Source organism: Homarus americanus, unplaced genomic scaffold (genome assembly GCF_018991925.1).
Source record: "Homarus americanus isolate GMGI-L3 unplaced genomic scaffold, GMGI_Hamer_2.0 scaffold36675, whole genome shotgun sequence".
NCBI classification, from domain to species: domain Eukaryota; kingdom Metazoa; phylum Arthropoda; class Malacostraca; order Decapoda; family Nephropidae; genus Homarus; species Homarus americanus.
In genome coordinates this window covers 22,501-48,684 of record NW_024742214.1, presented here as the reverse complement: position 1 = coordinate 48,684, position 26,184 = coordinate 22,501, and the positions used below count along the sequence as shown (strand labels likewise).

The 26,184-nt window shown below is 46.4% G+C and overlaps 2 protein-coding genes across 2 annotated transcripts in view; both read right to left on the bottom strand.

Annotated features, from left to right (window-relative positions):
• Positions 1-1,075: 1,075 nt before the first annotated feature.
• LOC121876518 (extensin-like) lies at positions 1,076-4,248 on the bottom strand (the record flags this gene model as incomplete). Its single annotated transcript, XM_042381661.1, has 2 exons — positions 3,328-4,248; positions 1,076-2,248 (listed from the first exon to the last, which is right to left on the bottom strand). Coding segments are annotated over exons 1-2 (2,094 nt in total), but the record flags the coding sequence as incomplete, so codon positions are not given.
• A 5,378-nt stretch (positions 4,249-9,626) lies between these two features.
• Positions 9,627-26,184, bottom strand: part of LOC121876519 — a 24,638-nt gene continuing 8,080 nt past the window's right edge. Inside the window, exons 2-4 of the mRNA XM_042381662.1 lie at positions 19,203-19,270; positions 15,301-15,398; positions 9,627-9,768 (exon numbers count right to left, since the gene is read on the bottom strand). Coding sequence (XP_042237596.1) covers positions 9,642-9,768; positions 15,301-15,398; positions 19,203-19,270 — 293 coding nt within the window. The 3' untranslated portion in view covers positions 9,627-9,641. The remainder of the gene's footprint in view (positions 9,769-15,300; positions 15,399-19,202; positions 19,271-26,184) is intronic.

Here is a 26,184-nt window from a genome sequence, read left to right as displayed (position 1 = left end):
GGTAGTGTGAGTGACATGGTAATGGAAGGCATGGTAGTGGGAGGACACGGTAATGTGGGCGATTACGGCAGTGGGGGACATGGCAATGTGGGGGGATACGGTGTGGGGGACATGGTAATGTGTAATGGCAAGTGAGGACACGCAGTGGATGATCACGGTAACGTGGTGACGGCAGTGGGATGATGGCAGTGGGGGATTACGGCAACGTGGGGATACGGTAGTGCGTGATTACGGTGCGGGGGTGACTGGTAGTGGGGAGGATTAGCGGTAGTGTGTGGACACGGTAGTGGGGGACATGGTAAGTGGGGACATGGTGAATGTGGGGGACATGGCAATGTGGGACACGGCAGTGGGGGACATGGTAATGTGGGGACATGGTAATGTGGGGACATGTAAAGTGGGGACAAGGTAGTGTGGGGGACATGGTAACGGGGATTCGGTACGTGGGGGACATGGTGGTGGTGGGACTGGTAGGTGGGGACATGGTAATGTGGGGATGGCAGTGGGGGGACATGGTAGTGGAGGACATGGTATGTGGGGATTACGGTAGTGATGGCACGCGTGGAGGACATGTGGCGGGATTATTTGCAATGTGGGGGACATGGTAGTGTGGGGACACGGTGTGGGTGATTACGGCGGCGTGGGGGACACGGCAGTGAAGATCACTTAGCGGACATGGCAGGTGGGGGATTGATGGCAGTGGCTGATTACGGCAATGGGGGGCATGGCGCGGGGACGTGGTAGTGTGGGGACATGGTACGTGGGGGATACGGCAGGTGGGGATTGCGGTGCGGGAGCGACGGTGATGTGCATGGTAGTGTGTGGTGATGGTGGTGCGTGGTGACATACGTGGGGGATATGGCAGCGTGGGGACGCGGTGGTGCGTGGGGACATGGCGTGTGGGGATGGATGGGGGATGAGGCGTGGATAGTGGCTGGTGATGGTGGAGTGCTGGTGGTGGTGATGCGCTGGTGGTGGTGAGCGTGCTGGCGGTGGAGGAGTGCTGGCGGTGGTGAGTGTGTTGGCGGTGGGTGATGCGCTGGTGGTGGTGAGCGTGTTGGCGGTGGCGTGATGCGCTGGCGGCGGTGATGTGCTGGTGGCGGTGGATGCGCTGGTGGCGGGATGCTGGTGATGCGCCGGCGGTGGATGCGCTGGCGGCGGTGATGCGCTGGCGGCGGTGATGCGGGGCTGGCGGCGGTGATGCGCTGGCGGCGGGAGTGCGCTGGCGGCGGGTGATGCGCTGGCGGTGATGCTGGTGATGTGCTGGCGCTGGCATGCGGCTGGCGGCAGGAGTGTGCTGCGGCGGTGAGGCTGGTGGCAGGAGTGCGCTGGTGATGTGCTGGCGGTGGAGCGTTGCGGTGGTGATGCTGGTGGCGGTGATGCGCTGGCGGCGGTGATGCGCTGGTGGCGGGAGTGCTGGCGGTGATGCGCTGGCGGTGGATGTGCCGGTGGCGGTGATGCGCTGGCGGCGGCGTAGCGTGGTGATGCGCTGGCGGTGCGTGATGCGCTGGCGGTGGTGATGTGCTGGCGGGGGTGATGCGTCATGGCGGTGATGCGTCTGCGGCGGTGCAGATATCGGCGGCGGTGATGCGCTGGCGGCGGTGATGCGGCTCGGCGGCGGCAATGCGTCGGTGGCGGTGCCGCGGCTGCGGCGGTGATGGCGGCGGCGGTGATGCGGCTGGTGGCGGTGATATGCTGGCGGCGGTGATGCCGGTGAGCGTTGGCGGCGGTGATACTGCTGGCGGTGATGCGCTGGCGGTGGCGATGCGCTGGCGGTGGTGAGCGTGCTGGCGGTGTGCGGTGGCTGGTGATGCGCTGGCGGCGGGATGCGCTGCGGTGATGTGCTGGCGGCGGTGATGCGCTGCGGTGGTGATGCGCTGGTGGCGGTGATGCACAGGTGGCGGATGTGCTGCGGTGGTGAGTGCTGGCGGTGGTGATGCTGGCGGTGCTGCGCTGGCGGCGGTGATGGGCTGGGCGGCGTGAGTGCTGGCGGCGGGATTGCGGCGGCGGTGCGGCTGGCGGCGGCGGATGCTGGCGGCGGGATGCGTCGGCGGCGGTGATGCGCTGGCGGTGATGCCTGGCGGATGCTGGCGGCGGTGATGCCTGGTGGCGGTGATGCTGTCAGGCGTGATGCGCTGGCGGTGGTGATGCGCTGGCGGCGGTGATGTTGGCAGGTGATGCGCTGGCGGCGGGTGATGCGTTGTGGTGCGGAGCGTGCTGGCGGTGATGTGCTGGTGGTGGTGAGATGCTGGCGGAGCGTTGGTGGTGCGTTGGTGAGTGGCGGTGGCTGGTGGTGGTGAGCGTGCTGGTGGTGGTGAGCGTCTGGTGGTGGGTGATGCGTTGGTGGTGAGTGCTGGTGGTGGTGAGCGGGTGGCGGTGGTGATGTGCTGGCGGCGGTGATGCGGCTGGTGGTGGTGGAGCGCTGGCGGTGGTGATATTGCGGTGATGCGTCTGCAGTGGTGATGGCTGGCGGCGATGCTGAGCGGTGGCGTGGATGTTGGCGGCGGTGATGTCGGCGGCGGCGGAGATGCTGGTGGTGGAGGTTGGCGCAGGTGAAGAGTGGCGGTGAGCGCTGCAGATGTTGGCGGGTGGTGAGGGCGCTGGGTGGTGAGTGGCGGCGGCGATGGTGATGCGGGCGGGTGATGGTGGTGCGTGGTGGTGCTGGTGGTGGTGGGGATGGCTGGTGGTGATGCGGGCGGCGGTGAGGTTGGTGGCGGTGGTGAGTGCTGGTGGTGAGCGCTGGTGGCGGTGAGTGCTGGCGGTGGGTGATGCTGGCGGTGGTGGGAGTGTTGGTGCGGCGGTGATGTGGTGGTGGGGAGTGCTGGCGGCGGTGATGCTGGCGGCGTGGAGCCGGTGGTGGTGACTGGTGGCGGTGAGCGCTGGCGGTGAGTGTTGCTGGTGGTGGTGATTTGCGGCGGCGGTGATGGTGGCGGCTGGTGATATTGGTGGCTGTGGGGGGATGTTGGCGGCGGTGGTGATGTCGGCGGCGGGGAGATGTGGCGGTGGTGGGGCGGTGATGCTGGCAGGCGGGGAGTGCTGGCTGGCGGGGAGTGCTGGCGGTGGCGGTGAGTGCTGGTGGTGGGGATGCTGGCGGCGGTGAGATGCTGGTGGGGAGTGCTGGTGGTGGGGGCGTTGCGGTGGTGGTGGTATGTGGTGAGTGTTTGGAGGAGGCTGGTGGTGGAGAGGGTGGTGGTGAGTGCTGGTGAGGATTTGCGGTGGTGATGTCGGTGCTGGAGAGCGCGGTGGTGGTGAGTGTTGGTGAGTGTCTGTGGTGGTGATGTTGGTGGTGATGGAGCTAATATGGCGGCAGGTGCGTGGCGGCGATGCAGATGTCTGGCGGTGATGGTAGCGTTGGCGGCGGTGTGAAAGAGCTGCGGTGAGTGAGAGCTGGCGGGTGGTGAGAGCTGGCGATGGAGAGCTGGCGGTGGTGAGTGGTGCGATGGCGTTGGTGAGCGTTTGCGGTGGTGAGCGGTTGGTGAGCGTTGCGGTGAGCGTTGTGGTGGTGAGTGCTGCGGTGATGGCGTTGGTGGCGATGCAGATGCTGGTGGTGAGATCGGCGGTGAGAGCTGGTGGCGACAGAGCCAGGCGGCGGTGATGGCTGGCGACGGTGTTGCTGGCGGCGGCGGTGAGTGGTTGGCGGTGATGGGAGTGCTGGCGGTTGGTGATATGCTGGCAGGGATATTGGCGGCGGTGAGATGGCGGGGATCGGCGGCGGTGATGTGAGCCTGGCGGCGGTGATGACGGCGGCGGTGATTGGCGGCAGGATGATCGTGGCGCGGTGATGCTCAAGGTGGCAGATGCTGGCGGTGGTGATATTGGCGGTTGCTGGCGGCGCAGATGCTGGCGGCGGTGATGGCGGTGATGCTGGCGGCGGTGATGCTGGCGGCGGGGAGCTGCTGGTGGTGGTGATATTGGTGGATGCGGATAGCGGTGCAGAGATGTCGGCGGCGGTGAGTGCCTGGCGGCGGTGGGCTGGCGGCGGTGGTGGGATGGCGGCGGATGGCTGGCGGCGGGTGGATACTGGCGGGTGATGGCGGTGGGAGAGATTTCTGGCGGCAAGATGGTCTGGCGGCGGGGATACTGGCGGCGGGGATATTGCGGCGGTGCGGATGCTGCGGCGGTGTGGATTGCGGCGGTGATGCTGGCGGTGGTGATGCGGGCGGTGATGTCGGGGTGGTGGGGAGCGTAGATGCGGTGGGGAGATGTTGGTGGTGGTGGGGAGCGTTGGCGGCGGTGGTGGGATGTCATGGTGGGGATATTGGTGTATTGGGGCGTGGTGGAGCGGCTGGCGGGTGATATGCCGGGTGCCGGAGCGTGGGCGTCGAGGCTGGTGACATATCGGCGGAGCGCTGGCGAGACGTCAAGGAGATTCGCCTGGCGGCGATATTGGCGAAGGGGGTTTGGCGATGGTGGGTGATGTCGATGCGTCGTCGGGTGATGTCGGCGGCGGTGGTGGTGGGGATACTGGTGATATACTGGCGGCGGTGATGTTGGAGCCTGATGATGCTGGGGTGATGTTGGTGGGCTGGTGAGTGCTGGTGTATGCTGGTGGTGAGGCGCTGGTGGTGGTGAGAGCTGTTGGTGGTGATGTTTGTGGTGGTGGAGATGCGTTGCAGGCTGGTGGAGAGGTTGGTGGTGAAGTGTTGGTGGTGGTGGAGAGCGTTGGTGGTGGTGATATGTGGTGGTGGTGATATGTCAGGTATGCTGGAAAGCTGGTGAGAGCGGGTGGCGGGGAGTGCTGGCGGTGGTGGAGTGTTTGCGGTGGGATATTGGTGGTGGGATGCTGGTGGTGGCAGGTGGGTGAGTGGGTTGGTGGCAGGAGCGGTTGGTGGTGGTGAGATGCTGGTGGGGGGAGTGGCGGTGGTGGCGGAGATGCTGGCGGCGGCAGAGCGTTGGTGCATATTTGGCGGCGATACTGGTGGTGGAGAGCGTTGGTGGTAGGCGTTGGTGGCAGTGGGGATAAAGGCTGGCAGCGTGATACGGCAGTGCGGGATACGGCAGTGTGGGGCACGGTAAAGTGTGGGGCACGGTATGCGGGCAATGGCGTAGGGCGCAGAGGGCAACCTGCGTAAGACATGCGTAGACACCTGAAGCTTAGGCCAACGCAGCAACGCAGCAGGGCATGGCAGCGGTAGGGTTAACGCAGCGTAGGCAAGGCCCAGTGTAGGGCATGGCAGTGTGGGGCGTAGGTTAACGCAGTGTAGGGCAAGCAGTGTAGAGCATGGCAGTGTAGAGCACGGAAGGTAGGGCAATGCAGTGTAGGGCAATGCAGTAGGTCAATGCAGTGTAGGCATGGCAGTGTAGGGTTAGTTAAGCAGTGTAGGGCAATGCAGTAGGGCAATGCAGTGTAGGGCATGGAAGTGTAGGGCAATGCAGTGTAGGGCAGGCAATGCAGTGTAGAGGGCATGGCAGTGTAGGCCAGGCAGTGTAGGGCATGGCAGTGGGTAGGGCAATGCAGTGTAGGGCACGCAGTGAGGGCATTGGTGTGGGAATGCAGTGTAGGCATGGCAGGTAGGGCACAGAGGTAGATAAATGCAGTAGGCAGTGTAGGGCAATGGAAGTAGGGCAATGCAGGTAGGGCAATGCAGTGTGTGGCAGTGTAGAGCACAGAAGTGTAGGGCAATGTAGACATGGCAGTGTAGGGATGGCAGTGTAGGGCAATGCAGTGTAGGGCAAGGCAGTGTAGGGCACAGTGTAGGGCAAGGCAGTGTGGGGGCAGCAGTGAGCAGAAGTGTAGGGGCAATGCAGTGTAGACATGCAGGAGATACAAGAAGTAGGGCAACCAATGCAGATGTGTGTAAGTGAGAGTACGTGAAGCTGTAGGGGCTAAGTGAAGTGTAGGGCACAGAAGTGCAGAGCGAATACAAGTGTAGGGCAGGCATAAGTGAGACACTGCAGGTACAGGACACATGTGGCAGGGAGACACAGTGCAGGGCAAGGCAGTGTAGGGTAGATGGCTACAGCATGAGGGGAAGGCAGCAGTAGGGCAACAGTGTAGACACTGAGGGAAGAGTGTAGAGCATGTAGGGCAGGACATGGCAGTGTAGAGCAAGGCAGTGTAGGCAATGCAGTGAGGGGCAAGGCAGTGTAGAGCAAGGCAGCAAGGCAGTGTAGGGAAGGCAGGGCAGTGTAGGCAATGCAGTGTGGGGCAATGCAGAAAGACAAGGAGGGAAGCAACGCAGTGTAGGAAATGAGTGTAGGGCTACTTGCTAAGTGTAGACACAAGCAGCAAAGAGGTATGTATATAAGAGACAGAAAAATAAGCAAGAGGATTTACAGCAAGAGGGCGTAGACAAGGGCAGAGGCAGACACATAGGCACAGTGAGGGCACAGCACAGCAAAGAGGGCAGCAGAGAAGGCAGCAGAGGGCTAGTGTAGATACAAGGCAGAGGGCATGCATGCAGCAGAGGGCGGAGGGCAAGGAACGCAGCAGAGGGCAACAAAGAAAGTGTGAGGGTTAATGAGCAGAGAAGCACAATATAAGAGGGGCTACTTACAGTGCAAGAGGGTGATGGTTATAAGAGGGCAGCTTACAGAAAGGGAGGGGTTGCTAAGGCAGACAACAAGCAGCAAGAGGGTTACTTTACAGCGTAAGTGCATGTTTACAGTGTAGGTTAATTACAGCAGGGCTACCTTGTTGGCAGGGGTTACTTACATAAGAGGGGCACTTAAGGCGAGGGCACTTACAGCAAGAGGGCACGGCTATGTGAGGGCACTGCACATGAGACAATGCTATGCAGGGCTACAGTGTGAGAGGGCACAGCAAGAAATATGTGCAGGATCACTCATATGTAGGGCAACACATGGCAGTGTAGGGCACAGGGCATGGCAGTGTAGGGCATGGCAGCATATGTAGGGGCACTACAGGCAAGAGGGCACTGGCAGCAGACACCTACAGTGTAGGGGCAACAGCAGGGGCATGGTTAAGCAAGAGGGCTAATGGCGAGTGTAGGGCATGGCAGCAGAGGACACAGGTAGGGCAACCCAGAAAGGCACACAGTGCAGGGTATTTGCAGCAGAAGGACTCCAGGAGCAGTAGGGCACTATAGAAGATGAGCAAGAGGGCTACTCCAGCAGAAAGGCAGAGGGCTACTTAAGAAAGGCAGAGTTAACAAGAGGGCTGGGACAGTGTAGGGCACGTGATTGCTGCAGAGGGGCTGCAGCAGGGCACACCCAGCAAGAGGGCACTTAAGGAGCAGAGGGCTGCGCTGAGCAAGAGGGAAGAACGTGGCATTACAGCAGAGGGTTGAACGCAGAAAGGAACGCAGTGTGAGGGTTACTTAAGCGTAGGGCACTTACAGCAGAAAAAGGGCTTACAAGTGTAGGGCTTACAAGGGGTAGGGCTGGGCAGCAGTGGCTAACCAGCAGGGCTATGCACAGTGTAGGGCACGGCAGCAGGGTATACAGTAGGGCATGGGCAGGGAGAAAAGCAAACTATGAGGGCTTAAGCAAGAAAGGCAGTGAGGCATGGCAGTGTAGGGCAACGCAGCAGGGCGAAATGCAGCAGGGCAACGCAGTGTAGGGCTAACGCAGAGGGGTTAATGGCAGCAGTAGGGCAAACGCAGTGAGGGGTTACTTAAGAAAGGTAGGGAAGCAACGCAGTGAGGGAAGGAAGAAAGGAAGGAACTAAGGTAGGGTTACTTACAGTGAGGAAGATTTACAGAGGGTTAACCCAAGAGCAGAGGGAAGGCTACAGCAGGGCTAACGCAGCAGAGGGGCCAACGCAGCAGGGTTAATACAGCAGAGGGTTAAAGAGGGCAGTGCAGGGCAAACGTGAGTGAGGGCACAGGGCATGGCAGGCAGAGGGGCTAACGTGCAGGGCAACCAGCAGGTTACAAACCCAGTGTAGGGAAGCACAGCAATGACAGTGAAAAGGTAAATGCAGGGTGAGGGAACGAAAGGGGTAGGGAAGGCTTAAGGTGAGAGCCAGCAGCAGTAGGGAACCAGCAGGGTTGTAACTTGAAAGGTAGGGTTAACGAAAGGTAGGGTTATTGCAGCAGTGTAGGGCAACGCAGGAGGGAACCATGTGAGGCCAAGGAGTAGGGCTACTTAAGGGCAACGTGTGAGTGAGGGCAAGAAAGGTAGGGCACTTCAGTGTAGGGCACTTAAGGTGGGCGATTAAGGAGAGTGCAACGCAGCAGAGGGTTATTTAAGAGAGGAAGCATGGGCAGAGGGAAGGGTTGAGCAGGGGCTCGCCATGGTGCAATTAGAGCAGAGGGCACTTACAGCAGAGGACAGAGTGCAGGGCATATGAGGGCTACACAGCAGCAGATAAGAGGGCTACTTATGGAGTAGGAATAACCACATGAGGGCTGAACCATAAGTAGGGAACAAGGGGTAGGGCTTTAAGGAGTGAGGGCACGCATACAAGAGGGGGTTACTGCAGATAGATGGGAAGGTATAAGAGGGCATTTCATAGTTTGGGGGGGGTTGTTGTACACTTTCTACAGAGCAAAAGAGGGCATTGTAAGCAGAGGGCATTTTGTTAGAGTAGGGTTAATCATAGGAGTGGGGCTACTTAAGCAAGAGGGCACTTAAGGAGCAGAGGCCAAGGAGCAGAGATTGGGCACATAAGAGGGCTACCATATGAGAGGTACTTACAGTGGCAGTAATGCTGCTGCAGACAATGTTAAGCGTGAGGGCTAACTTGCGCAGGGCAGGTGCAGGGTTGTTACTGCAGGGGGGGCCAGCAAAGAGCTGTGGGCTACAAGCAGTAGGGCAATGGCGGAAAGCCGCTGGCGTGAGGAGGATCCAGAGCGCAGGGCTAATGCGCAGGGGCACTCAGTGCAGGGCATGGCGCAGGGTCACACGGGCAGGTAGGGCATGGCAGTGTAGGGCATGGCAGTGAGGCGAATGCAGTGTAGGGCATGGCAGTGTAGGGCATGGCAGTGTAGGGCATGGCAGTGTAGGGCATGGCAGTGTAGGGCCATTAACCTAATCTATCAATTTAACCACTATTTGTTTATTAGGTTCTAGAAGGACAATACTGTAGAAGCAGTAACACTGGAACTTTAAATAAATATGTTCTTGAGCCCTTTAAGGATCAAACGAGCACCGAAGACTCAAATTAATCACTGGGGGAGGGGAGGGGGTGGAGCTCAAAAAGGTTAAGAACCACTGAGACTCTTAGAGGAATCATAATAATAATGCCAGGTAATGCAATAAGACTCTTTCAAGGGAAGGATTAAGAACCACTGAGACTCTAGAGGAATCATAATAATAATGCCAGGTAATGCAATAAGACTCTTTCAAGGGAAGGATTAAGAACCACTGAGACTCTAGAGGAATCATAATAATAATGCCAGGTAATGCAATAAGACTCTTTCAAGGGCAGGATTAAGAACCACTGAGACTCTAGAGGAATCATAATAATAATGCCAGGTAATGCAATAAGACTCTTTCAAGGGGAGGATTAAGAACCACTGAGACTCTAGAGGAATCATAATAATAATTCCAGGTAATGCAATAAGACTCTTTCAAGGGGAGGATTTAACAAAAAGGAAATGAGCCTCCAAGGGAAGAGAAGGGAAGGTATAATGGTGTGAGTGAGTTGGTGTACACTAAGGACGTGTTTATAAAGCCTAACTTAGATCAGCTAAGAGGAAAAATAAAATGTGTGTACTCCTATAATATTAAACAATTTATAGTAATACTAGATGGAAATATGAACAATGACTCTTACTCACATTTATCATCATGGAAGCCAGTAAAGGATATGTTGAGGTAGCTGGTTGCTCGTTCACTCTGTCGCTCGTTCTTTTGTGTAACCTGAAAGGAACCGTGAGTGAGAAACTTGTTGCCATTTCAACAACTCAACCAACAAGAGTTTCATCCTCTCCTCCATCAAACACGGATCAAGTCACACACAATAAGAACAATGTAAGTGACAGCTCGGCCAAACAGTATTACCCAATCCACAGGCAGTCTTATCTGCAGGATGGACACATTAGGTGCAACATTTACTTGTCCTAGGCAAGTATCTAATGAACTTACTTTCCCACATATTTTATGTTAATTACCCTAACAAATATTGGAGGAAATTTGCTTGTCCAGGTTTTTTTTTTAAGGGAAAAGTTTAAGAAGAAATTTAAAGCCTTCAAATGTATTGTATGTATCACCTCTCAGATCACTTGGGTCCATCTACAACACAGTACTGTACCCTCACCCAATTAAGTTTCCTTGTTTCTTATTCATGTTGATGTTTTCACTTCAATGTGCAGCACAACTCTTACACAGCAATCATGGGAACTTTTATATACTCTTTCAGGTTAGGTCATTGTGAGAACAGAACAACAGAAACAGGAGGGATCAGCTGCGATGTCACTGAGGCAGTAGCACATATCTGGACTTTCTTAGCAGGTCAGCCCATTGTGGGAACAGAAACGTCGGGGATCAACTCGGCTGTGACATCACAATACAGTGGTCCCTCAGTTAAAGAACGGTTCGATTAACGAAATTTCGGTTAACGAAATCCTTACGACAAACACGTTTTGTTGTGCACATCAGCTGATCGGCCAGTCCGCCAATACAGTAATCAGTTCTATGTTTACATTTGTTTCCAGTGGATTAAATATCAAGAAAGTTTGTCTTTTGAATATTTCTGCAGTTTTTATATTAAAATTATTGGTCATTCTGAAATTTAGTAAACATATTGATAATATATACAGTGCAGGGAACGTTTTTTGTGTGCCAATCAGCTGATTGAATCACCCAATCACGCTTTTCAGTTTAACTTTGTTTACAGTGGAGTGAACATCCAGTTTGTTGGTCTCTTGAATATTTTTGCATTATTACATTAAAATTATTGGTCATTTGAATTTTTATTAACATGATGATATACAGTGCAGAAATTATTATGAAACACGAAGAAGGCATTAGAACCAATGCATTCTAAAAAAAATTGGCATGTCATCATCGACTGCCTCTACAATCAGCTGTTTGAAATGAAAACAAAGCTGCCGGGAATACAACATACACACCTCAAAGTAAGTTAAAATACAGTATTCTATTGTTGTTTATTTATTATTGTACAGTATACTGTACAGTACAACACTGCATTTAGTTCATATTTAATGTTTTGTTAATTCTATTACTGGTATACAGTTCTTTGTATGTGTACTTTTTCTGTGAGTTGGAACCAATTACCCAATATCCCATTGAAATAATAGATTCAGTTAACAAACAACTCTGTGGAACGAATTGTATTCGTTAACCGGGGGACCACTGTATGGTGTTAAGTCAAGCAAACACACACAATGCCCCCTCGCTGATTGACGGACCTCACTGGTTAAACATGTACGGGCAGGTAGGATCACCCAGCACCCGACAAATTCTTCTCTGGTCATTTCTCTTTCATAATATTAACTTGTCTCCTGTGCAAACAGACAGGAAAGGTCACTTTCCTGGCCCCTAATCTGGTCACTGCTAGTCTGTACAGCATTACTTAACTGCCAACATTTACACAACTCATTCTTCATTACCACTCAAAACAATGACTTAGTCTTAACTTTCTACAAGTCATTTGGTGAAGCATAAAGGTAGTCATTAGCAGAGCTAATGGTCAATAACCGAGCTAATGATCAATAACAGAGCTAATGGTCAATAACCGAGCTAATGGTCAATAACCGAGCTAGTGGTCATTAACCGAGCTAGTGGTCACTAACCGAGCTAGTGGTCACTAACCGAGCTAGTGGTCATTAACCGAGCTAGTGATCATTAACCGAGCTGGTGATCATTAACCAAGCTAATAGTCATTAACCGAGCTAGTGGTCATTAAACGAACTAGTGGTCATTAACCGAGCTGGTGATCATTAACCAAGCTAGTGGTCATTAACCGAGCTGCTCCATGACCCACAAGATTCAGACTCATTAATCAGCAGCAGCCGTGGACTGTTTAACTTCGTACTGATCCCAATAAGAACAGTCTAGTCCCAACCATTGTAGAAATTATCAACTCATAATCAAACAGTCTGTTCACTCCCAGCCATCTTACTTTTGCACTGTTACAAGAGAGCTCAGGCTCTCAACTGGATCAGCCATGTTGATATTATGATTTTTAAATCGACTCTGTTTCTGTGTTCTTCTGGCTAAAAAAAATGTTTCAATGCCAATACAGTGATCCCTCGGTTAACGAATGCCTTGGTTAACGAAATTTCGGTTAATGAATTACCTTCCATAAGAATCTTCAATTCGGTTAATGAACAAAAATTTGATTAACAAAATTCTTACGAAAATCACGTTTTGTTGTGAGCATCAGCTGGTCAGCTGAAGGCCCAGTCTGCCAATTCAGTAATCTGTTCTAAGTTTAAATTTGTTTCCAATGGAGTAAATACACCTGTTTCAATAAATTTCAGCTTTTTAATATTTTTTAATGCTTTATATTAAAATTATTAGTCATTTTAACATTAAATATTGATAATATATGCAGTACTGTAGAGGGAACTAACATACAGTACCAGTTTGTTGCTGTGAGAATCAGCTGAGAGGGTACAGTACCCAGCCAGTTCAGTAATCTGTTCTATGTTTAAATTCGTTTCCAATGGAGTAAATACCCTGTACAGTATCAATAAATTTGAGCTTTTTAATATTTTTGAATTTTTTATATTAAAATTATTAGTCATTTTAACATTTATTTAACATATTGATAATATTATATGCAGTACTCCCAGTACAGCTTCAGTTTGGCTTTGTTCACAATCGAGAGAGCACCTATTTTGTTGGTGTCTTTAATATTTTTGCATTTTTACATTGAAATTATTGGTCATTCTGAAATTTAGTTAACATATTGATAATATGTAGCACAGTGCAGTGTTGATTTAAATAAAATAATCTTGAGTTACACCTAGTGAACTTAAAATTTTATTGGTGAAATTACTGCATCAAGCATGGATCCCCTGAAAGGTGATTTCTCTTCCACCCCTACTCCCTTCTCTTCTCCCTTTTCCTCCACCCACCCCCACTTCTAATTCCCATCATCATCACCAACCAGGAGCCTTCTACATACACACCTCAAAGTAAGTGTACTTTACTGCATTTCTTTTTACTTTGTATGTAATTTTCGGTGAGCTGGAACCTATTACCCAATATCCCATTGAAACAATGGGATTGGTTAACAAAATTTTCGGTTAACAAACGACCTTCTGGAATGAATTGTGTTCGTTAACCGAGGGACCACTATATATCAATATCAACTGCCCTGCAATGTGACCTTCTCCCCACCTTGTTATTATATATCATATTTGTATCACTTATATTATTTGTACTGTATATCAATTGTCAATCAAGTGATCCATTCCCCAATTATGTAACTTCCATCATCTCTGTTGACTGTATATTTTCAGCCCTTTGGCTGTTATGTTAGTTCAATAAACAATTGTCACTATTATTTAATGCATCAGTATCTATTGTTTTGGGTTAACAAATCTGAATCTCAGGGTTCATGGAGCAGCAGGTGAGGTGACATCTTTTGACCATCACTTAGTCTTGGAGATGTAAACAGAGAAACCAGATGTTATAGAGAAATTCGACTGTGAGAAAGATTTAGGAGTAATGATAAGTAGGAATCTTGAACCAAGTCAACAATGTGTATGTGCTCAAAACAAGGATAACAAAGTACAGTACTTGGGTTCTTACAAAGGAGTGTTAGTTACAAGACTAGCGAGGTTATCCTAAAACTATATCTTGCACTTGTGAGACCTCACTTGGATTACACAGTTCAGTTATTGTCACCGTACTAGAGAATGGATATAGAATCCCTAGAAAGCATAGAGGAGAATGACAAGACTAATCCCGGGCATTAGGAAGCTTGAGTACAGACAGGTTAAAGCATCTTACTTTGCACTCCCTCAAGAGACGTAGAGTGAGGGGCAATACCTGTATGATCGAAGTGTATAAATGGAAGTCAGGGTTAAACAAAGGTACTCAAACTATCCAACCAGGAGCAAACTCGTAGCAATGGTTTTAAATTAGACAAATTTAGATTTAGGTGTGAGATAGGTAAACAGTGGTTTGGAAATAGAGTAGTGGATTAGTGGAACAAGTTGCCAAACATCATCATTAACTCGAATATGATGGATAAAGCTTACAAAATAGGTACTATTAATGGTTAACACACACTATCTATGGTTCATCAACTACTACTACTACAGTACTATTAAGGGTTAACACACACACACACTATCTATGGTTCATCAACTACTACTACTACAGTACTATTAAGGGTTAGCACACACACACTATGGTTCATCAACTACTACTACTACAGTACTATTAAGGGTTAACACACACACACTATCTAGGGTTCATCAACTACTACTACTACAGTACTATTAAGGGGTAACACACACACACACTATCTATGGTTCATCAACTACTACTACTACAGTACTATTAAGGGTTAACACACACACACACTATCTATGGCTCATCAACTACTACTACTACTACAGTACTATTAAGGGTTAACACACACACACTATCTATGGTTCATCAACTACTACTACTACAGTACTATTAAGGGTTAACACACACACTATCTATGGTTCATCAACTACTACTACTACAGTACTATTAAGGGTTAACACACACACACTATCTATGGTTCATCAACTACTACTACTACAGTACTATTAAGGGTTAACACACACACACTATCTATGGTTCATCAACTACTACTACTACAGTACTATTAAGGGTTAACACACACAACAATAATAATACTATCTATGGTTCATCAACTACTACTACTACTACAGTACTATATTAAGGGTTAACACACACACACACACTCATTCATGGTTCATCAACTACTACTACCACACAGTACTATTAAGGGGTTAACACACACACTATCTATGTCCATCAACTAATACTAAGCCACAGTACTATTAAGGGTTAATACACACACTATCTATGGTTCATCAACTACTACTACTACAGTACTATTATGCTAATACACACACACTATCTATGGTTCATCAACCACATTAATACAGTACTATTATGGGTTAACAATAATAATAACACACCATTTGCGGTCTTATCAACTACTACCATTACAGTAATTATTAAGGGTTATCATTAACAATACTATCTATGGTTCATCAATCATTACTACAGTACTATTAAGGGTTAACACACACACAATACTATCTATAGTCTATCAATTACTACTACTACAGTACTATTAAGGGTTAACACACACACTATTCATGGTTCATCATTTTATCCTGACTTTCAATTATATAATTATCATTAACATTTAAAATGTCTTCTAATTGGAAAGTTAACATCAATAATTACCTTATCAAGCAGACAATCCAGTTTGAAGGACATTCTGTTCTTGTGATCATGCGACTCATCCTCCCTCGCATGTAGTAAAGAGTGCTGAGAAATATTGGCTACAAAAAACACAAAACAAAACAATACATAAATAGTTTGGGGGTTAAATATTTAGGCATTATATATATATATATATATATATATATATATATATATATATATATATATATATATATATATATATATATATATATATATATATATATATATATATATATATATATATATATGTGTGTGTGTGTGTGTGTGTGTGTGTGTGTGTGTGTGTGTGTGTGTCAGATTTCATGTGGGTGGATGTCACTGTTCATCATGCAGGACAGAGGTTCATACATTGATGTCATATTTTACTGAAGACTAACTGTGTGGGCTAGCAAATTTGGATAAACAGCAAGAAGGTCTCACAATTTCTCATTCAATGTAGTAGTAATTACAAAAATTCATGATACAATAAGCCAGGTGGCCTGGAAGTCTTTGGAGACAACGCCGCATTCAATAATATAGTGTTCAAGTGTATTCTCAAAGGTTTATCACAAAGCTTCATATGCTGAGTGTTCCAGTATGGGCACAGCGTCACTAACTCTGCTGATGTGTCTGTATCTCAGCATAATTTAACTACTTAATTACATCACATTGTGGTTGTCCTTGTGCTACTATGCAATGTACTTCGGCCACAAAAATTTATCATATTTACTACAATGCTAACTGCTTTGATCATACTTTCAGTTCTTCAGATCAGAGTTCAATAGATGGAGGAGAATGATGAGTAAAGGGCAATTTGGAATGGTTAAAGGTTATAAGGTGAATTGATGAAAGAAGGGAATAACCGAGGAGCAGCAGGAGGAGGAATTATTTTAGTGAAGGGAATTACTGTATTTATAAGCAGCAGGAGGAATTATTTAGTGAAGAGTGAATAATCAAATGAGCAGCAGCAGCAGTAATGAAATTATTTATGAAGGGAATAATTTGAAGGAGGAGCAGCAGAAGGAATTATTTAGTGAAGGAATACCTGGAAGGATGAGCAGCAGCAGGAGAAATTATTTAGTGAAAGGGAATACTGAAGGATGAGCAGCAGCAGGAGGAATTATTTAGTGAAGGAATACCTGAAGGATGCATATAAGCAGAAGGAATTATTTAGTGAAGGGAATAATTTGGAAGGATGAGCAGCAGCAGAAGGAATTATTTAGTGAAGGCCGGGGAATACTCTGCTGGCGAGCAGCAGATGGGGAATTATTTATATGAAGAATCAATGAGCAGCAAGGCAATGAATTATTTAGTGAAGGAATAATCAATGAGTTAAGAAGGTTAAGAAGCCGAATTATTTAGTGAAGGAATACCTGAATGATGAGCAGCAGCAGAATGAATTATTTAGTGAAGGAACACCGAAGGACAGAGCAGCACAGGAAAGAATTATTTAGTGAAGGGGAATACTAGGCTTTGATGATAAGGAGCAAGAGGAGGAATTATTTGAGTGAAGGGAATTAATAATGAGCAGAAAGCAGGAGGAATTATTTAGTGAAGGAATAATCAATGAGCAGCAGCAGGAGGAAATTATTTAGTAATGGAATAACTGAATGAGCAGCTAAGCAGGAGGAACACAGAAGGAATAACTGGAAGGAGCAGCAGGAGGAGAAATTATTTAAAGAAGAGGAATAACTGGAAGGAGCAGCAGAAGGAATATTTAGTGAAGGAATACCAATGAGGAGGAGCAGCAGAAGGAATTTGATGAAGTGAAGGGGAATACCTGGAAGATGAGCAGCAGCAGGAGGAATTATTTAGTGAAGGAACAATTAATGAGGAGGAGCAGCAGAAGGAATATATTTAGTGAAGGGAATACCGAAGGATGAGCAGCAGCAGGAGATAGGAATTATTTTATGAAGGAATACCTGGCTGAGAGCAGCAGCAGGAGGAATTATTTAGTGAAGGGGAATTACTAAATGACAGCAGCAGGAGGAATTATTTAGTGAAGGGGAACAACTGAAGGAGCAGCAGGAGGAGATAAACTATTTAGGAGACAACAACTGGAATGAGCACAGTAGCAGGAGGAATTATTTGAGAAGGAGAATAACCGAAGGAGCAGCAGCAGGTTCCATTAGTCAAGGAATAACTGAAGAAGCCAGGCAGGAATTATTTAGTGAAGGTGAATAATCAATGAGCAGCAGCAGAGGAGGAATTATTTAGGGTGAAGGAATAACTGGAATGAGCAGCAGCAGGAGGAATTATTTAGTGAAGAGGAATAACTGGAAGGAGCAGCAGCAGGAGGAATTATTTAGTGAAGGAATAATCAATGACAGCAGCAGAAGGAATTATTTAGTGAAGGAATAATCAATGACAGCAGCAGTAAGGGAATTATTTGAAAGTGAAGGAATAACTAATGAGCAGGCAGCAGGAGGAATTATTATTTAGCAAGGAACAACTAATGAGCAGCAGCAGAAGGAATTATTTAGTGAAGGAATAACTGTCGAGCAGCAGCAGGAGTGAATTTATTTAGTAACAAGATAGAATTAATATTTAGTGAAGGAACTGAATGATAAGGCAGAAGGAATTATTTAGTGAAGGAAGAAATATGGCAAGGGTGATAGAATTATTTAGTGAAGGAATACCTGGTTGACAAAGATAAGGCAGTAATGAATTATTTAGTGAAGGAATAACTGGTAATGACAGCAGCAGCAGGAGGAATTATTTAGTGAAGGGGAATAACTGAATAAAGAGCAGCAGCAGGAGGAATTATTATTTAGTGAAGGAATAATCAATGAGCAGCAGCAGAAGGAATTGATGAAAGTGAAGGAATAACTGGAAGATGTTAAGCAGGATAAATTATTTAGTGAAGGAATAACTAAAGGAGCAAGCAGCAGGAGGAATTATTTAAAGTGAAGGAATAACTCAATGAGCAGCAGCAGGAGGAAACATTAGCAAGGAACAACTGGTACGATGTTGTTATGAGTGGTTATTTAGTGAAGGAATTGAATGAGCAGCAGCAGGAGGAATTATTTTAGTGAAGGAATAAATTGGAATGAGCAGAAAGTAGTATAGAATTATTTAGTGAAGGGGAATAACTAAAATGACAGCAGCAGGAGGAATTATTTAGTGGGCGTAATAACCATGTTAAGCAGCAGAAGGAATTATTGATGGAAGGAATAACCAAATGATATAAGTTAAGAAGCGAAATTATTTAGTGAAGGAATAACTAAATAAAGATATAAATTATTGAAAGGAAGGAATTACTGAATGAGCAGCAGCAGAGGAATTATTTAGTGAAGGAATAACTGAATAAGGCAGAGGAATTATTTAGTGAAGAGGAATAACTGGATGAGCAGCAGCAGGAGGAATTATTTAGTGAAGGAATAACTGGAATGAGCAGCAGCAGGAGAATTATTTAGTGAAGGAATAACTGAAGGAGCAGCAGGAGGAGGAATTTTAGTGAAGGAATAACTAAAATGAGCAGCAGCAGGAGGAATTATTTAGTGAAGGGGAATAATCAATGAGCAGCAGGAGGAATTATTTAGTGAAGGGGAATAACTGAAGGAGCAGCAGCAGGAGGAATTATTTAGTGAAGGGGAATAACTGAAGGAGCAGCAGGAGGAATTATTTAGTGAAGAGGAATAACTGAAGGAGCAGCAGCAGGAGGAATTATTTAGTGACGGGGAATAACTGAAGGAGCAGCAGCAGGAGGAATTATTTAGTGAAGGGGAATAACTGAAGGAGCAGCAGCAGGAGGAATTATTTAGTGAAGGAGAATAACTGAAGGAGAAGGAGGAAGACAAACAAAAGACTTTCATGAAAGGAAAGACGACGATAATGAAGCAGGAAAAATAATGACACTTATAAAGAAGGAGACAAGAAAAAGGTCAAAACAAATACTATACCTGTATAGAGTAGGAGGAGGAGGAAGGGGTTGGGGGAAGTGTGCTCAAGACAGTAACAAAATATGAACCTGAAAAATGACAAGTGTTAACAGTGGTCACGTCTAGGGGAAACAACGAGGCATATAAAATGAGGGAGCACCATAACCTAGAGCTAACTTAACACACAGACAGACAGACAGACAGACACACACACACGACACACACACAAAAAAACACTCACACAAGACACACACACACACACACTAAGACACACTCCCACACCCCCCCCGCCCCCACACACACGACAGAAACACACACACACACGACACACACACACACACACAAAATAGACAACAAACTAAATTGGAAATCACACGTCAGTGAAGTTGTCAAATCCTCCAGTTTCCGTCTCCACCTCCTCCGCCGACTCAAGTCCCTCGGAGTTCCTGCACCCGAGCTCCTCAGTGTTTACTCAACATTCATACTTCCCAAGCTCACCTATGCCTCCCCTACCTAGTCTTCCTCCCTAAATGCCACACAACATAAACACCTAGAAAATGTGCAAAAGAGGGCATGCAAGATTATTCTCTCCCCTTCCTACTCCACATATCAAGAAGCGCCCAACACACTGAGCCTTTCGACTCTCACTGACCATCACCACGACCTCATCTGCAAATTTGGTAAGAAGCTTCTGCACCATCCTCGACACCGGCTCCTACTACCACCTGAGATCCCTAGCCTGAGAATTGCTGTTCAACACCACAACCGCATCCAGCCCATACGTGCACGAACTAATCGCTATAAGAACAGCCCAGTCCCAACCATTGTAAAAATTATCAATAACTTGTAATAAACCAGTGTATTCACTCCCAGTAAATCCGACTTCTTGCACTGTCACTATGTTGAAATGCCCTGTAGTTTGAGCTTTTCCCCATCTAGTTATTATATATCTTATTTGTATCACTTATGTTATTTGTATATTATTTGTAAATCGAAACCCATTCCCCAATTATGTAACTGTATATTTTCAGCCTTCTGGCTGCTATGCTCTTTCAATAAACCGTTAATTATTATTATAATTATTATTTACGCACACACACACAAGAGAGTGGTAGTAACTCTCGACGGGAGCTGCCATGCACAGGCCAACCGGCCTAGTGCAGACTCCTTATTTTCTTATGTTTTTATGTTCAAGACACACACACTTGTTAACCACCAGCGAGACAAGACGTGCCCCTGAAGGCGCTCCCAAATTGAGCAGCCAGGTCGAGTCTGTTTGGCCCCCCTCCCCCTGCTATATCCCAACACCCTACCAGCCTTACTACACCGGGATTTATTCAGCAAAACATTCAAGCGATCAGTGAACGATTGACGACCAAACAGTGTTCCTATAGTGCACTCCAAGGAAAAGCACAAAAACACAGCAGTGTAATACTGAGTGTGGCTGGATCTGACCTCGCTACAGGAAAGGTCACAGCAGCTTAGCTCCCGGGGATAAACTGTCAGTAATGGCTAGTGCGACTTGTGAACAGGGCTGTGCCCTTCTGAGGGCCGAGTTGGAGAGGGCCAAGGAAGATATCTTGAAATTAAAAGAAGAGATAGCGAGGATGAAGGAAGAAACGAGACAAGGAAAGCAGGTGAATGACGACAACTCAGACGAATGGAAGGTTGTGAGGAGGACGACCAAACTGGTGGTGAGAAAAGACACCAAGGAAACGACAACAAAAGCTAAGTGTACCAACTCTTACAGTCCTTTGATAGACGAATTGAACATTAGTATAGTCATAGACAAGGGTGACAAGGAAGGTAAGAAAATCTTGAATGTTGGCGACTCACAGGTACAGTACATGGACAGAGCTTTTTGCAGTAAAGATAAAAATAGAATGAGGGTGTGTTTGCCAGGAGCTGGGGTGGGGGATATAGTTGACAGGATGGACAATATCTTGTCTGGTATGGGAACAAACCCATTATCTGCCTCAGTGCAGCAGGCAATGATATTGGCCGGTGTAGGAGTGAGGAGCTTCTTGATAAGTTCAAGACAGCTATAGAACGTGTTAGGTCTAGGGGAGGGATCCCTATCATATGTGGTGTCCTGCCTAGAAGGAGGGTTGGCAATGAATGGTTGTCTCAAGGCATGGTTAATTTGTCATGACCCGATCTTCAACCTCAGTAGGGGAAAAGAGTCCACAGCAGAATTGAGCTCCAGGGATAGTGTCGAATATAGCCAGTGCTATGTGTGTGGTCTGGGAGGTGTGTGCAGTTTGTTGGCCAAGCTGGAGAGATGGTCAAGTGAGAACCTGTGAAATTAAAGGAAGAGATGGCGAGGATCGCAGAAATTAAAGGAGAAGAGATGGCTTGAGGTTGAAAGGAAAGCGAACAAGCAAAGCCCGTGTCTGATAATAGCAGATAGGTGGGAAGGTTGGCCTTGGGAAGGACAAAGCTGGGTGATGAAAGAAACCACGCAGGGATAAGTCAACAACAACAACATCAACAGCTTCCATTGTACCAACTCGTTCAGTCCCTTGATAGACAGGTGGACGTTAGTACAGTGATATAAATGAAGGTATGGGCGTTAAATACGGTCAGGACAGGGCTGACAAAGGAAGGTGTAAAACTTTATTATTGAGTGACTCACAGGTGGAGTACATGGACAGGGCTTTTTGTGGTAAAAACAAAAAATAGGATGTGAAATTAATTTGCCAGGAGCTGGGGTGGGGGGATATAGTTGAGAGGATGCTGGACATTATCTTGTATACAGTATTAGGAACAAACCCAGTATCTGCCTCTGATGCAGGAGAACGTGATATTGGCCAAAGGCAGAAGGAGCTTGTGATAAGTTCAAGGCAGCTATGGTCGTGATAAAACTGGGGAGGGATCCCTATATCATATCACGAGTGTCACCCCAAAGTAGGAGGATTAGCAGTGAATGGTTGTCAAGCGCGGTTTGATGTCAGCGACCGTCTTGTGTAGATATTCACAAGAATCCAATGTCGGTCCCATTCATTGACAACTGGGACAACTTCTCTCGGCAGAAAGGACCTTTAACAAGGAGATGGGATGCACCTGTCTAGGAATTGGGTAGCAACCTGACTTTGCAGGTCTCTCGAGAGGGTTCAAAGGATATTAAGAAGCCTTTAAACTGCTGAAATTATATATATAGACACTTGCAGGGGAGAGACTTTGCAGTGGGGCGAATGGCTCAAAGTGTAAGTATTACAGAAATTAGTGTGTTAGAGAATGATGACAAAAACTAAATTAGACAGGGAGTTTTAAACCTATGCAGCGGTAAACAGAGACTCAGAACACAACTATACCAAATGTCTACTCATGAACAGTAGAAATGCGAGAAGCAAGAAGCAGATGATATTAGAATGCCAAATTATGTGCGAAAAAAATCGATACTAATAACATTCACTAGAAACATGGATCAACCTACAGACTCAAGTGAGTTACGGTCGAATAAATACTGGGTGCGAGTTACAAAATTGTTCCATACCGACCAGACCAGGAAAAGGAAGGCGGAGTAGCAATCTGTATCAGGGATAATCTGAAGTGTGAAATAAATAGAAACCAAAAAGCTGAGCAGAATACAGAAACAATTTGGATAGAATTAATCGATGGTAGGAAAAATTAATCATAGGAGTATAGACCTCCCAATCTTGATAGAGTTAACAGCTGACTTATACAGGATAAATCTTGGGGCTTCCATACACAACAAAGTCTGTATATTGGCGATTTTAACCTACACACCAATGATTGGACTGACCTTACAGGTAACTCAGTATCAGGATTTCCTCCGAGAAGCGATCCAGGACTTCTTCCTAAGTCAACATAACCCCGAACCCACCGGGATAATAATATATACCGATTTAGTTCTGTCAAAGAAAACCTCATTAGCAATGCTTCGAGGTAAGAACGAACTTGCAAACAGCGATCAAGAAATTAGATTCAATTAGATTTTCAGGTCAGGCATAAGGAAAATTCCATCAAAGTCCCAGATTTCAGGAGGCAAACTTTGATAGTTTAAAAGGCAACTGAGAGGTGCCGAGCTTGGGTGTGAACCTGACGAATGACACCCGACATGATGTGAGATCTGAGATTGGCCGAGGTTCACAACAATTTCAAATAATAGTTACTTAATGCACAAAGAGCAAAAACCTTACCACAAAACACTCAGATCAGACAACAATGACCCTAATGGATAAAATAAATATATTTAAAAAGAACATTATTGGCCAGAAGGCTATGGGTAGAAGGATAAACCGTCAGTGAAATTAACCTCGAGGTATTATAAGGTGTCCAGCGTCCCAGGGTTAAGACGAAGAGATAAACAAAAGGAATAATAGACTGAGGATATGAGGCGAACAAATCCCAAAGTTCTGCAAATGTATCAAAATAACTCTGAGATAAAGATTGGACCAATATACTGTCCGTTGGCGGAAACTAACTGATAATGGGAGAAAATGAGCAATAATCTCATCGCAATATTTTTTCAACAGTTTTTAACCACCAAAATTTAAACATATTGATACCCGAGGCACTGACTCTATTTTGAGATAGTGAAAAAAGGCTAAAATTAAAAAGCGAGATAATGTGACTAATGCTTATGATGTTAGTAGGCAAATAGACAAGCTAAAGCCTAATAAATTACTTCTGGTCGATGAGATGTTTGCCAAGTGTCTAAGGAATGTAAGGAAAATGGCCTAGCAAAGTTGTTTAACATGTCACTTAAAAACAGGTGTAGTACAGAATCTGGGGATAGCAAATGTAATACCGATTTTCAAGAGGATAGATTACTATCACTCTAACTACAAATCCCAATCAGTCTAACTTTTTTATAAATTGTAGGCAAATTACTGGGCTTAATCTGTTTCAAACTCTATTTGAAACCACCTGGAGAAGCACAAATTGATCAATGATTCCCAGCATGGCTTGGCGAATATTCGCCTCTAACTAATCTATTAGCATTCTTTTCATCAGTTTTTGAATCGATGGATGCGGGGGCTGGTGGTGTCGCTATATCGACTTTGTAAGCAGCCGACAGAGTCCCACGAAGAAGACTAATAAAAGAGTGGGCATGGCATTAAGGTAATATTACCAAAATGGATTAGGATGTGGTTACAGGACAGAAACAGCGGAGTGAGCATTATGACTTACTAAATCCCATTGGAGCAATGTCTGCTAGTGGGTTCCCCAGGGCTCAGTGCTTGGACCATTATTATTTATTATATGCATAAAACGACATGAATATCGGCGAAACTTTTGCCTGAGCCATTTGCTGATGACACTAAAAATGGGGCGTGTAATTAAATCGACAAAGGACTCCACATAAAACCTGGGAAGATCTAAACAAATTTTTGAATGGTGAGGAAAAATGGCGGAATGAGGTGTGTGGACAAATGTAAAAAGTACTCGGTATAGGAGAGCGTAACAGGAAACCAATTGCCAGATGAACAACGTGTGCCATTGAGAAATCCATTGCGAGAGGGAATTTGAGTAATGATAAGTACGCAAGGAATCTTAAGCCAAGTGATAAACAATGTGTGTTTTTGCTGCGTATACAAGGCTAACCAAAATTACTTGGTGTTCCTTAAAAGAGTGTTAGATTACAAAGAACAGCGAGGTCATCTTAAGATTATATCTCTTGCGCGAGACAACCTCTCACCTGGATTACCGCGGTGCAGTTCTGGTCAACGTGTTACTGGAATGGATGATATAGAATCCTTGGAAAAGAACCGAGGAGAATGACTATAAAGATAATCCGGGCATTAAAGACCTTGAGTACAGAGACAGGTTAAAGCATCTGGTGCACTCCCTCGAGGCGGGGACGAGGGAAAATGATATAAATTAGTAAGTAAATTGGGGGCTAAACAAAGGGGCAGTACAAAGGTACTCAAACCTTATCAACTGGGGAGCGGGCTTTCGTAGCAATGGTTTTTAAATTAAACAAATTTAGATTTAGGCGCCAAGTGGTGAACCTTGCCTGGTTTGAAACAGAGTAGTGGATGAATGGAACAAGTTGCAAATATCATCATTAACTTTCGAGATACGCTGGATAAGCTTTAAACAAACATAGAGTTGGATGCTTATATATATGGGCAATAGGGTTGGGTGTAAAATGGGGTTTGCCCAGTATGAATGTAATAGGCCACTAAGGTTTCCTCCATTCTTATTATTCTAGCGAGCTTCACCTGACCTAACCTGAAGGATGGAGCACCTGCATTTCCCACGCTACTGTCTGTACGTGGCCTACCTCCCAACCGCATCCAGCCATACGAGGACGAACTTATTGTTATAAGAACAGCCCAGTGACAACCATTGTAAAATTATCAACACCTAATTATCATATACCATATTTGATCACTTATGTTACTTGTATATCATTTTGTAAACCAAGAGACCCATTCCCTGATTATGTAATTGTGATATTTTCAGCTACAACTGCCATGCTCTTCAATAAACCGTTAATTTTAGTATTAGTATTATTTGACACACACACACACACACAAGATACCACACACACACACAAAAACAAACAATAAGACACACAAACCTAGGAACACACACACACAAAGACACACACACACACCACATACACACAAAGACACACACACACACACACACACACACACACAAAACAAACAATAAGACACACACACAAAGACACACACACACACACACACACACACACACACAAAAACAAACAATAAGACACTAAGACACACACACACACACACACACAAACATACACACAAGACACACACACACACACACACACAAAACAAACAATAAGACACACACAAAGACACACACACACACACACACACACACACACACACACAAGACACACACACAGACACACACACACACACACAAAACAAATGAATAGACACACACACAAAGACACACACACACACACACAAACATAAGACACACACACACACACACACACAAAACAAACAATAAGACACTAAAACACAAGACACACACACACACACACACA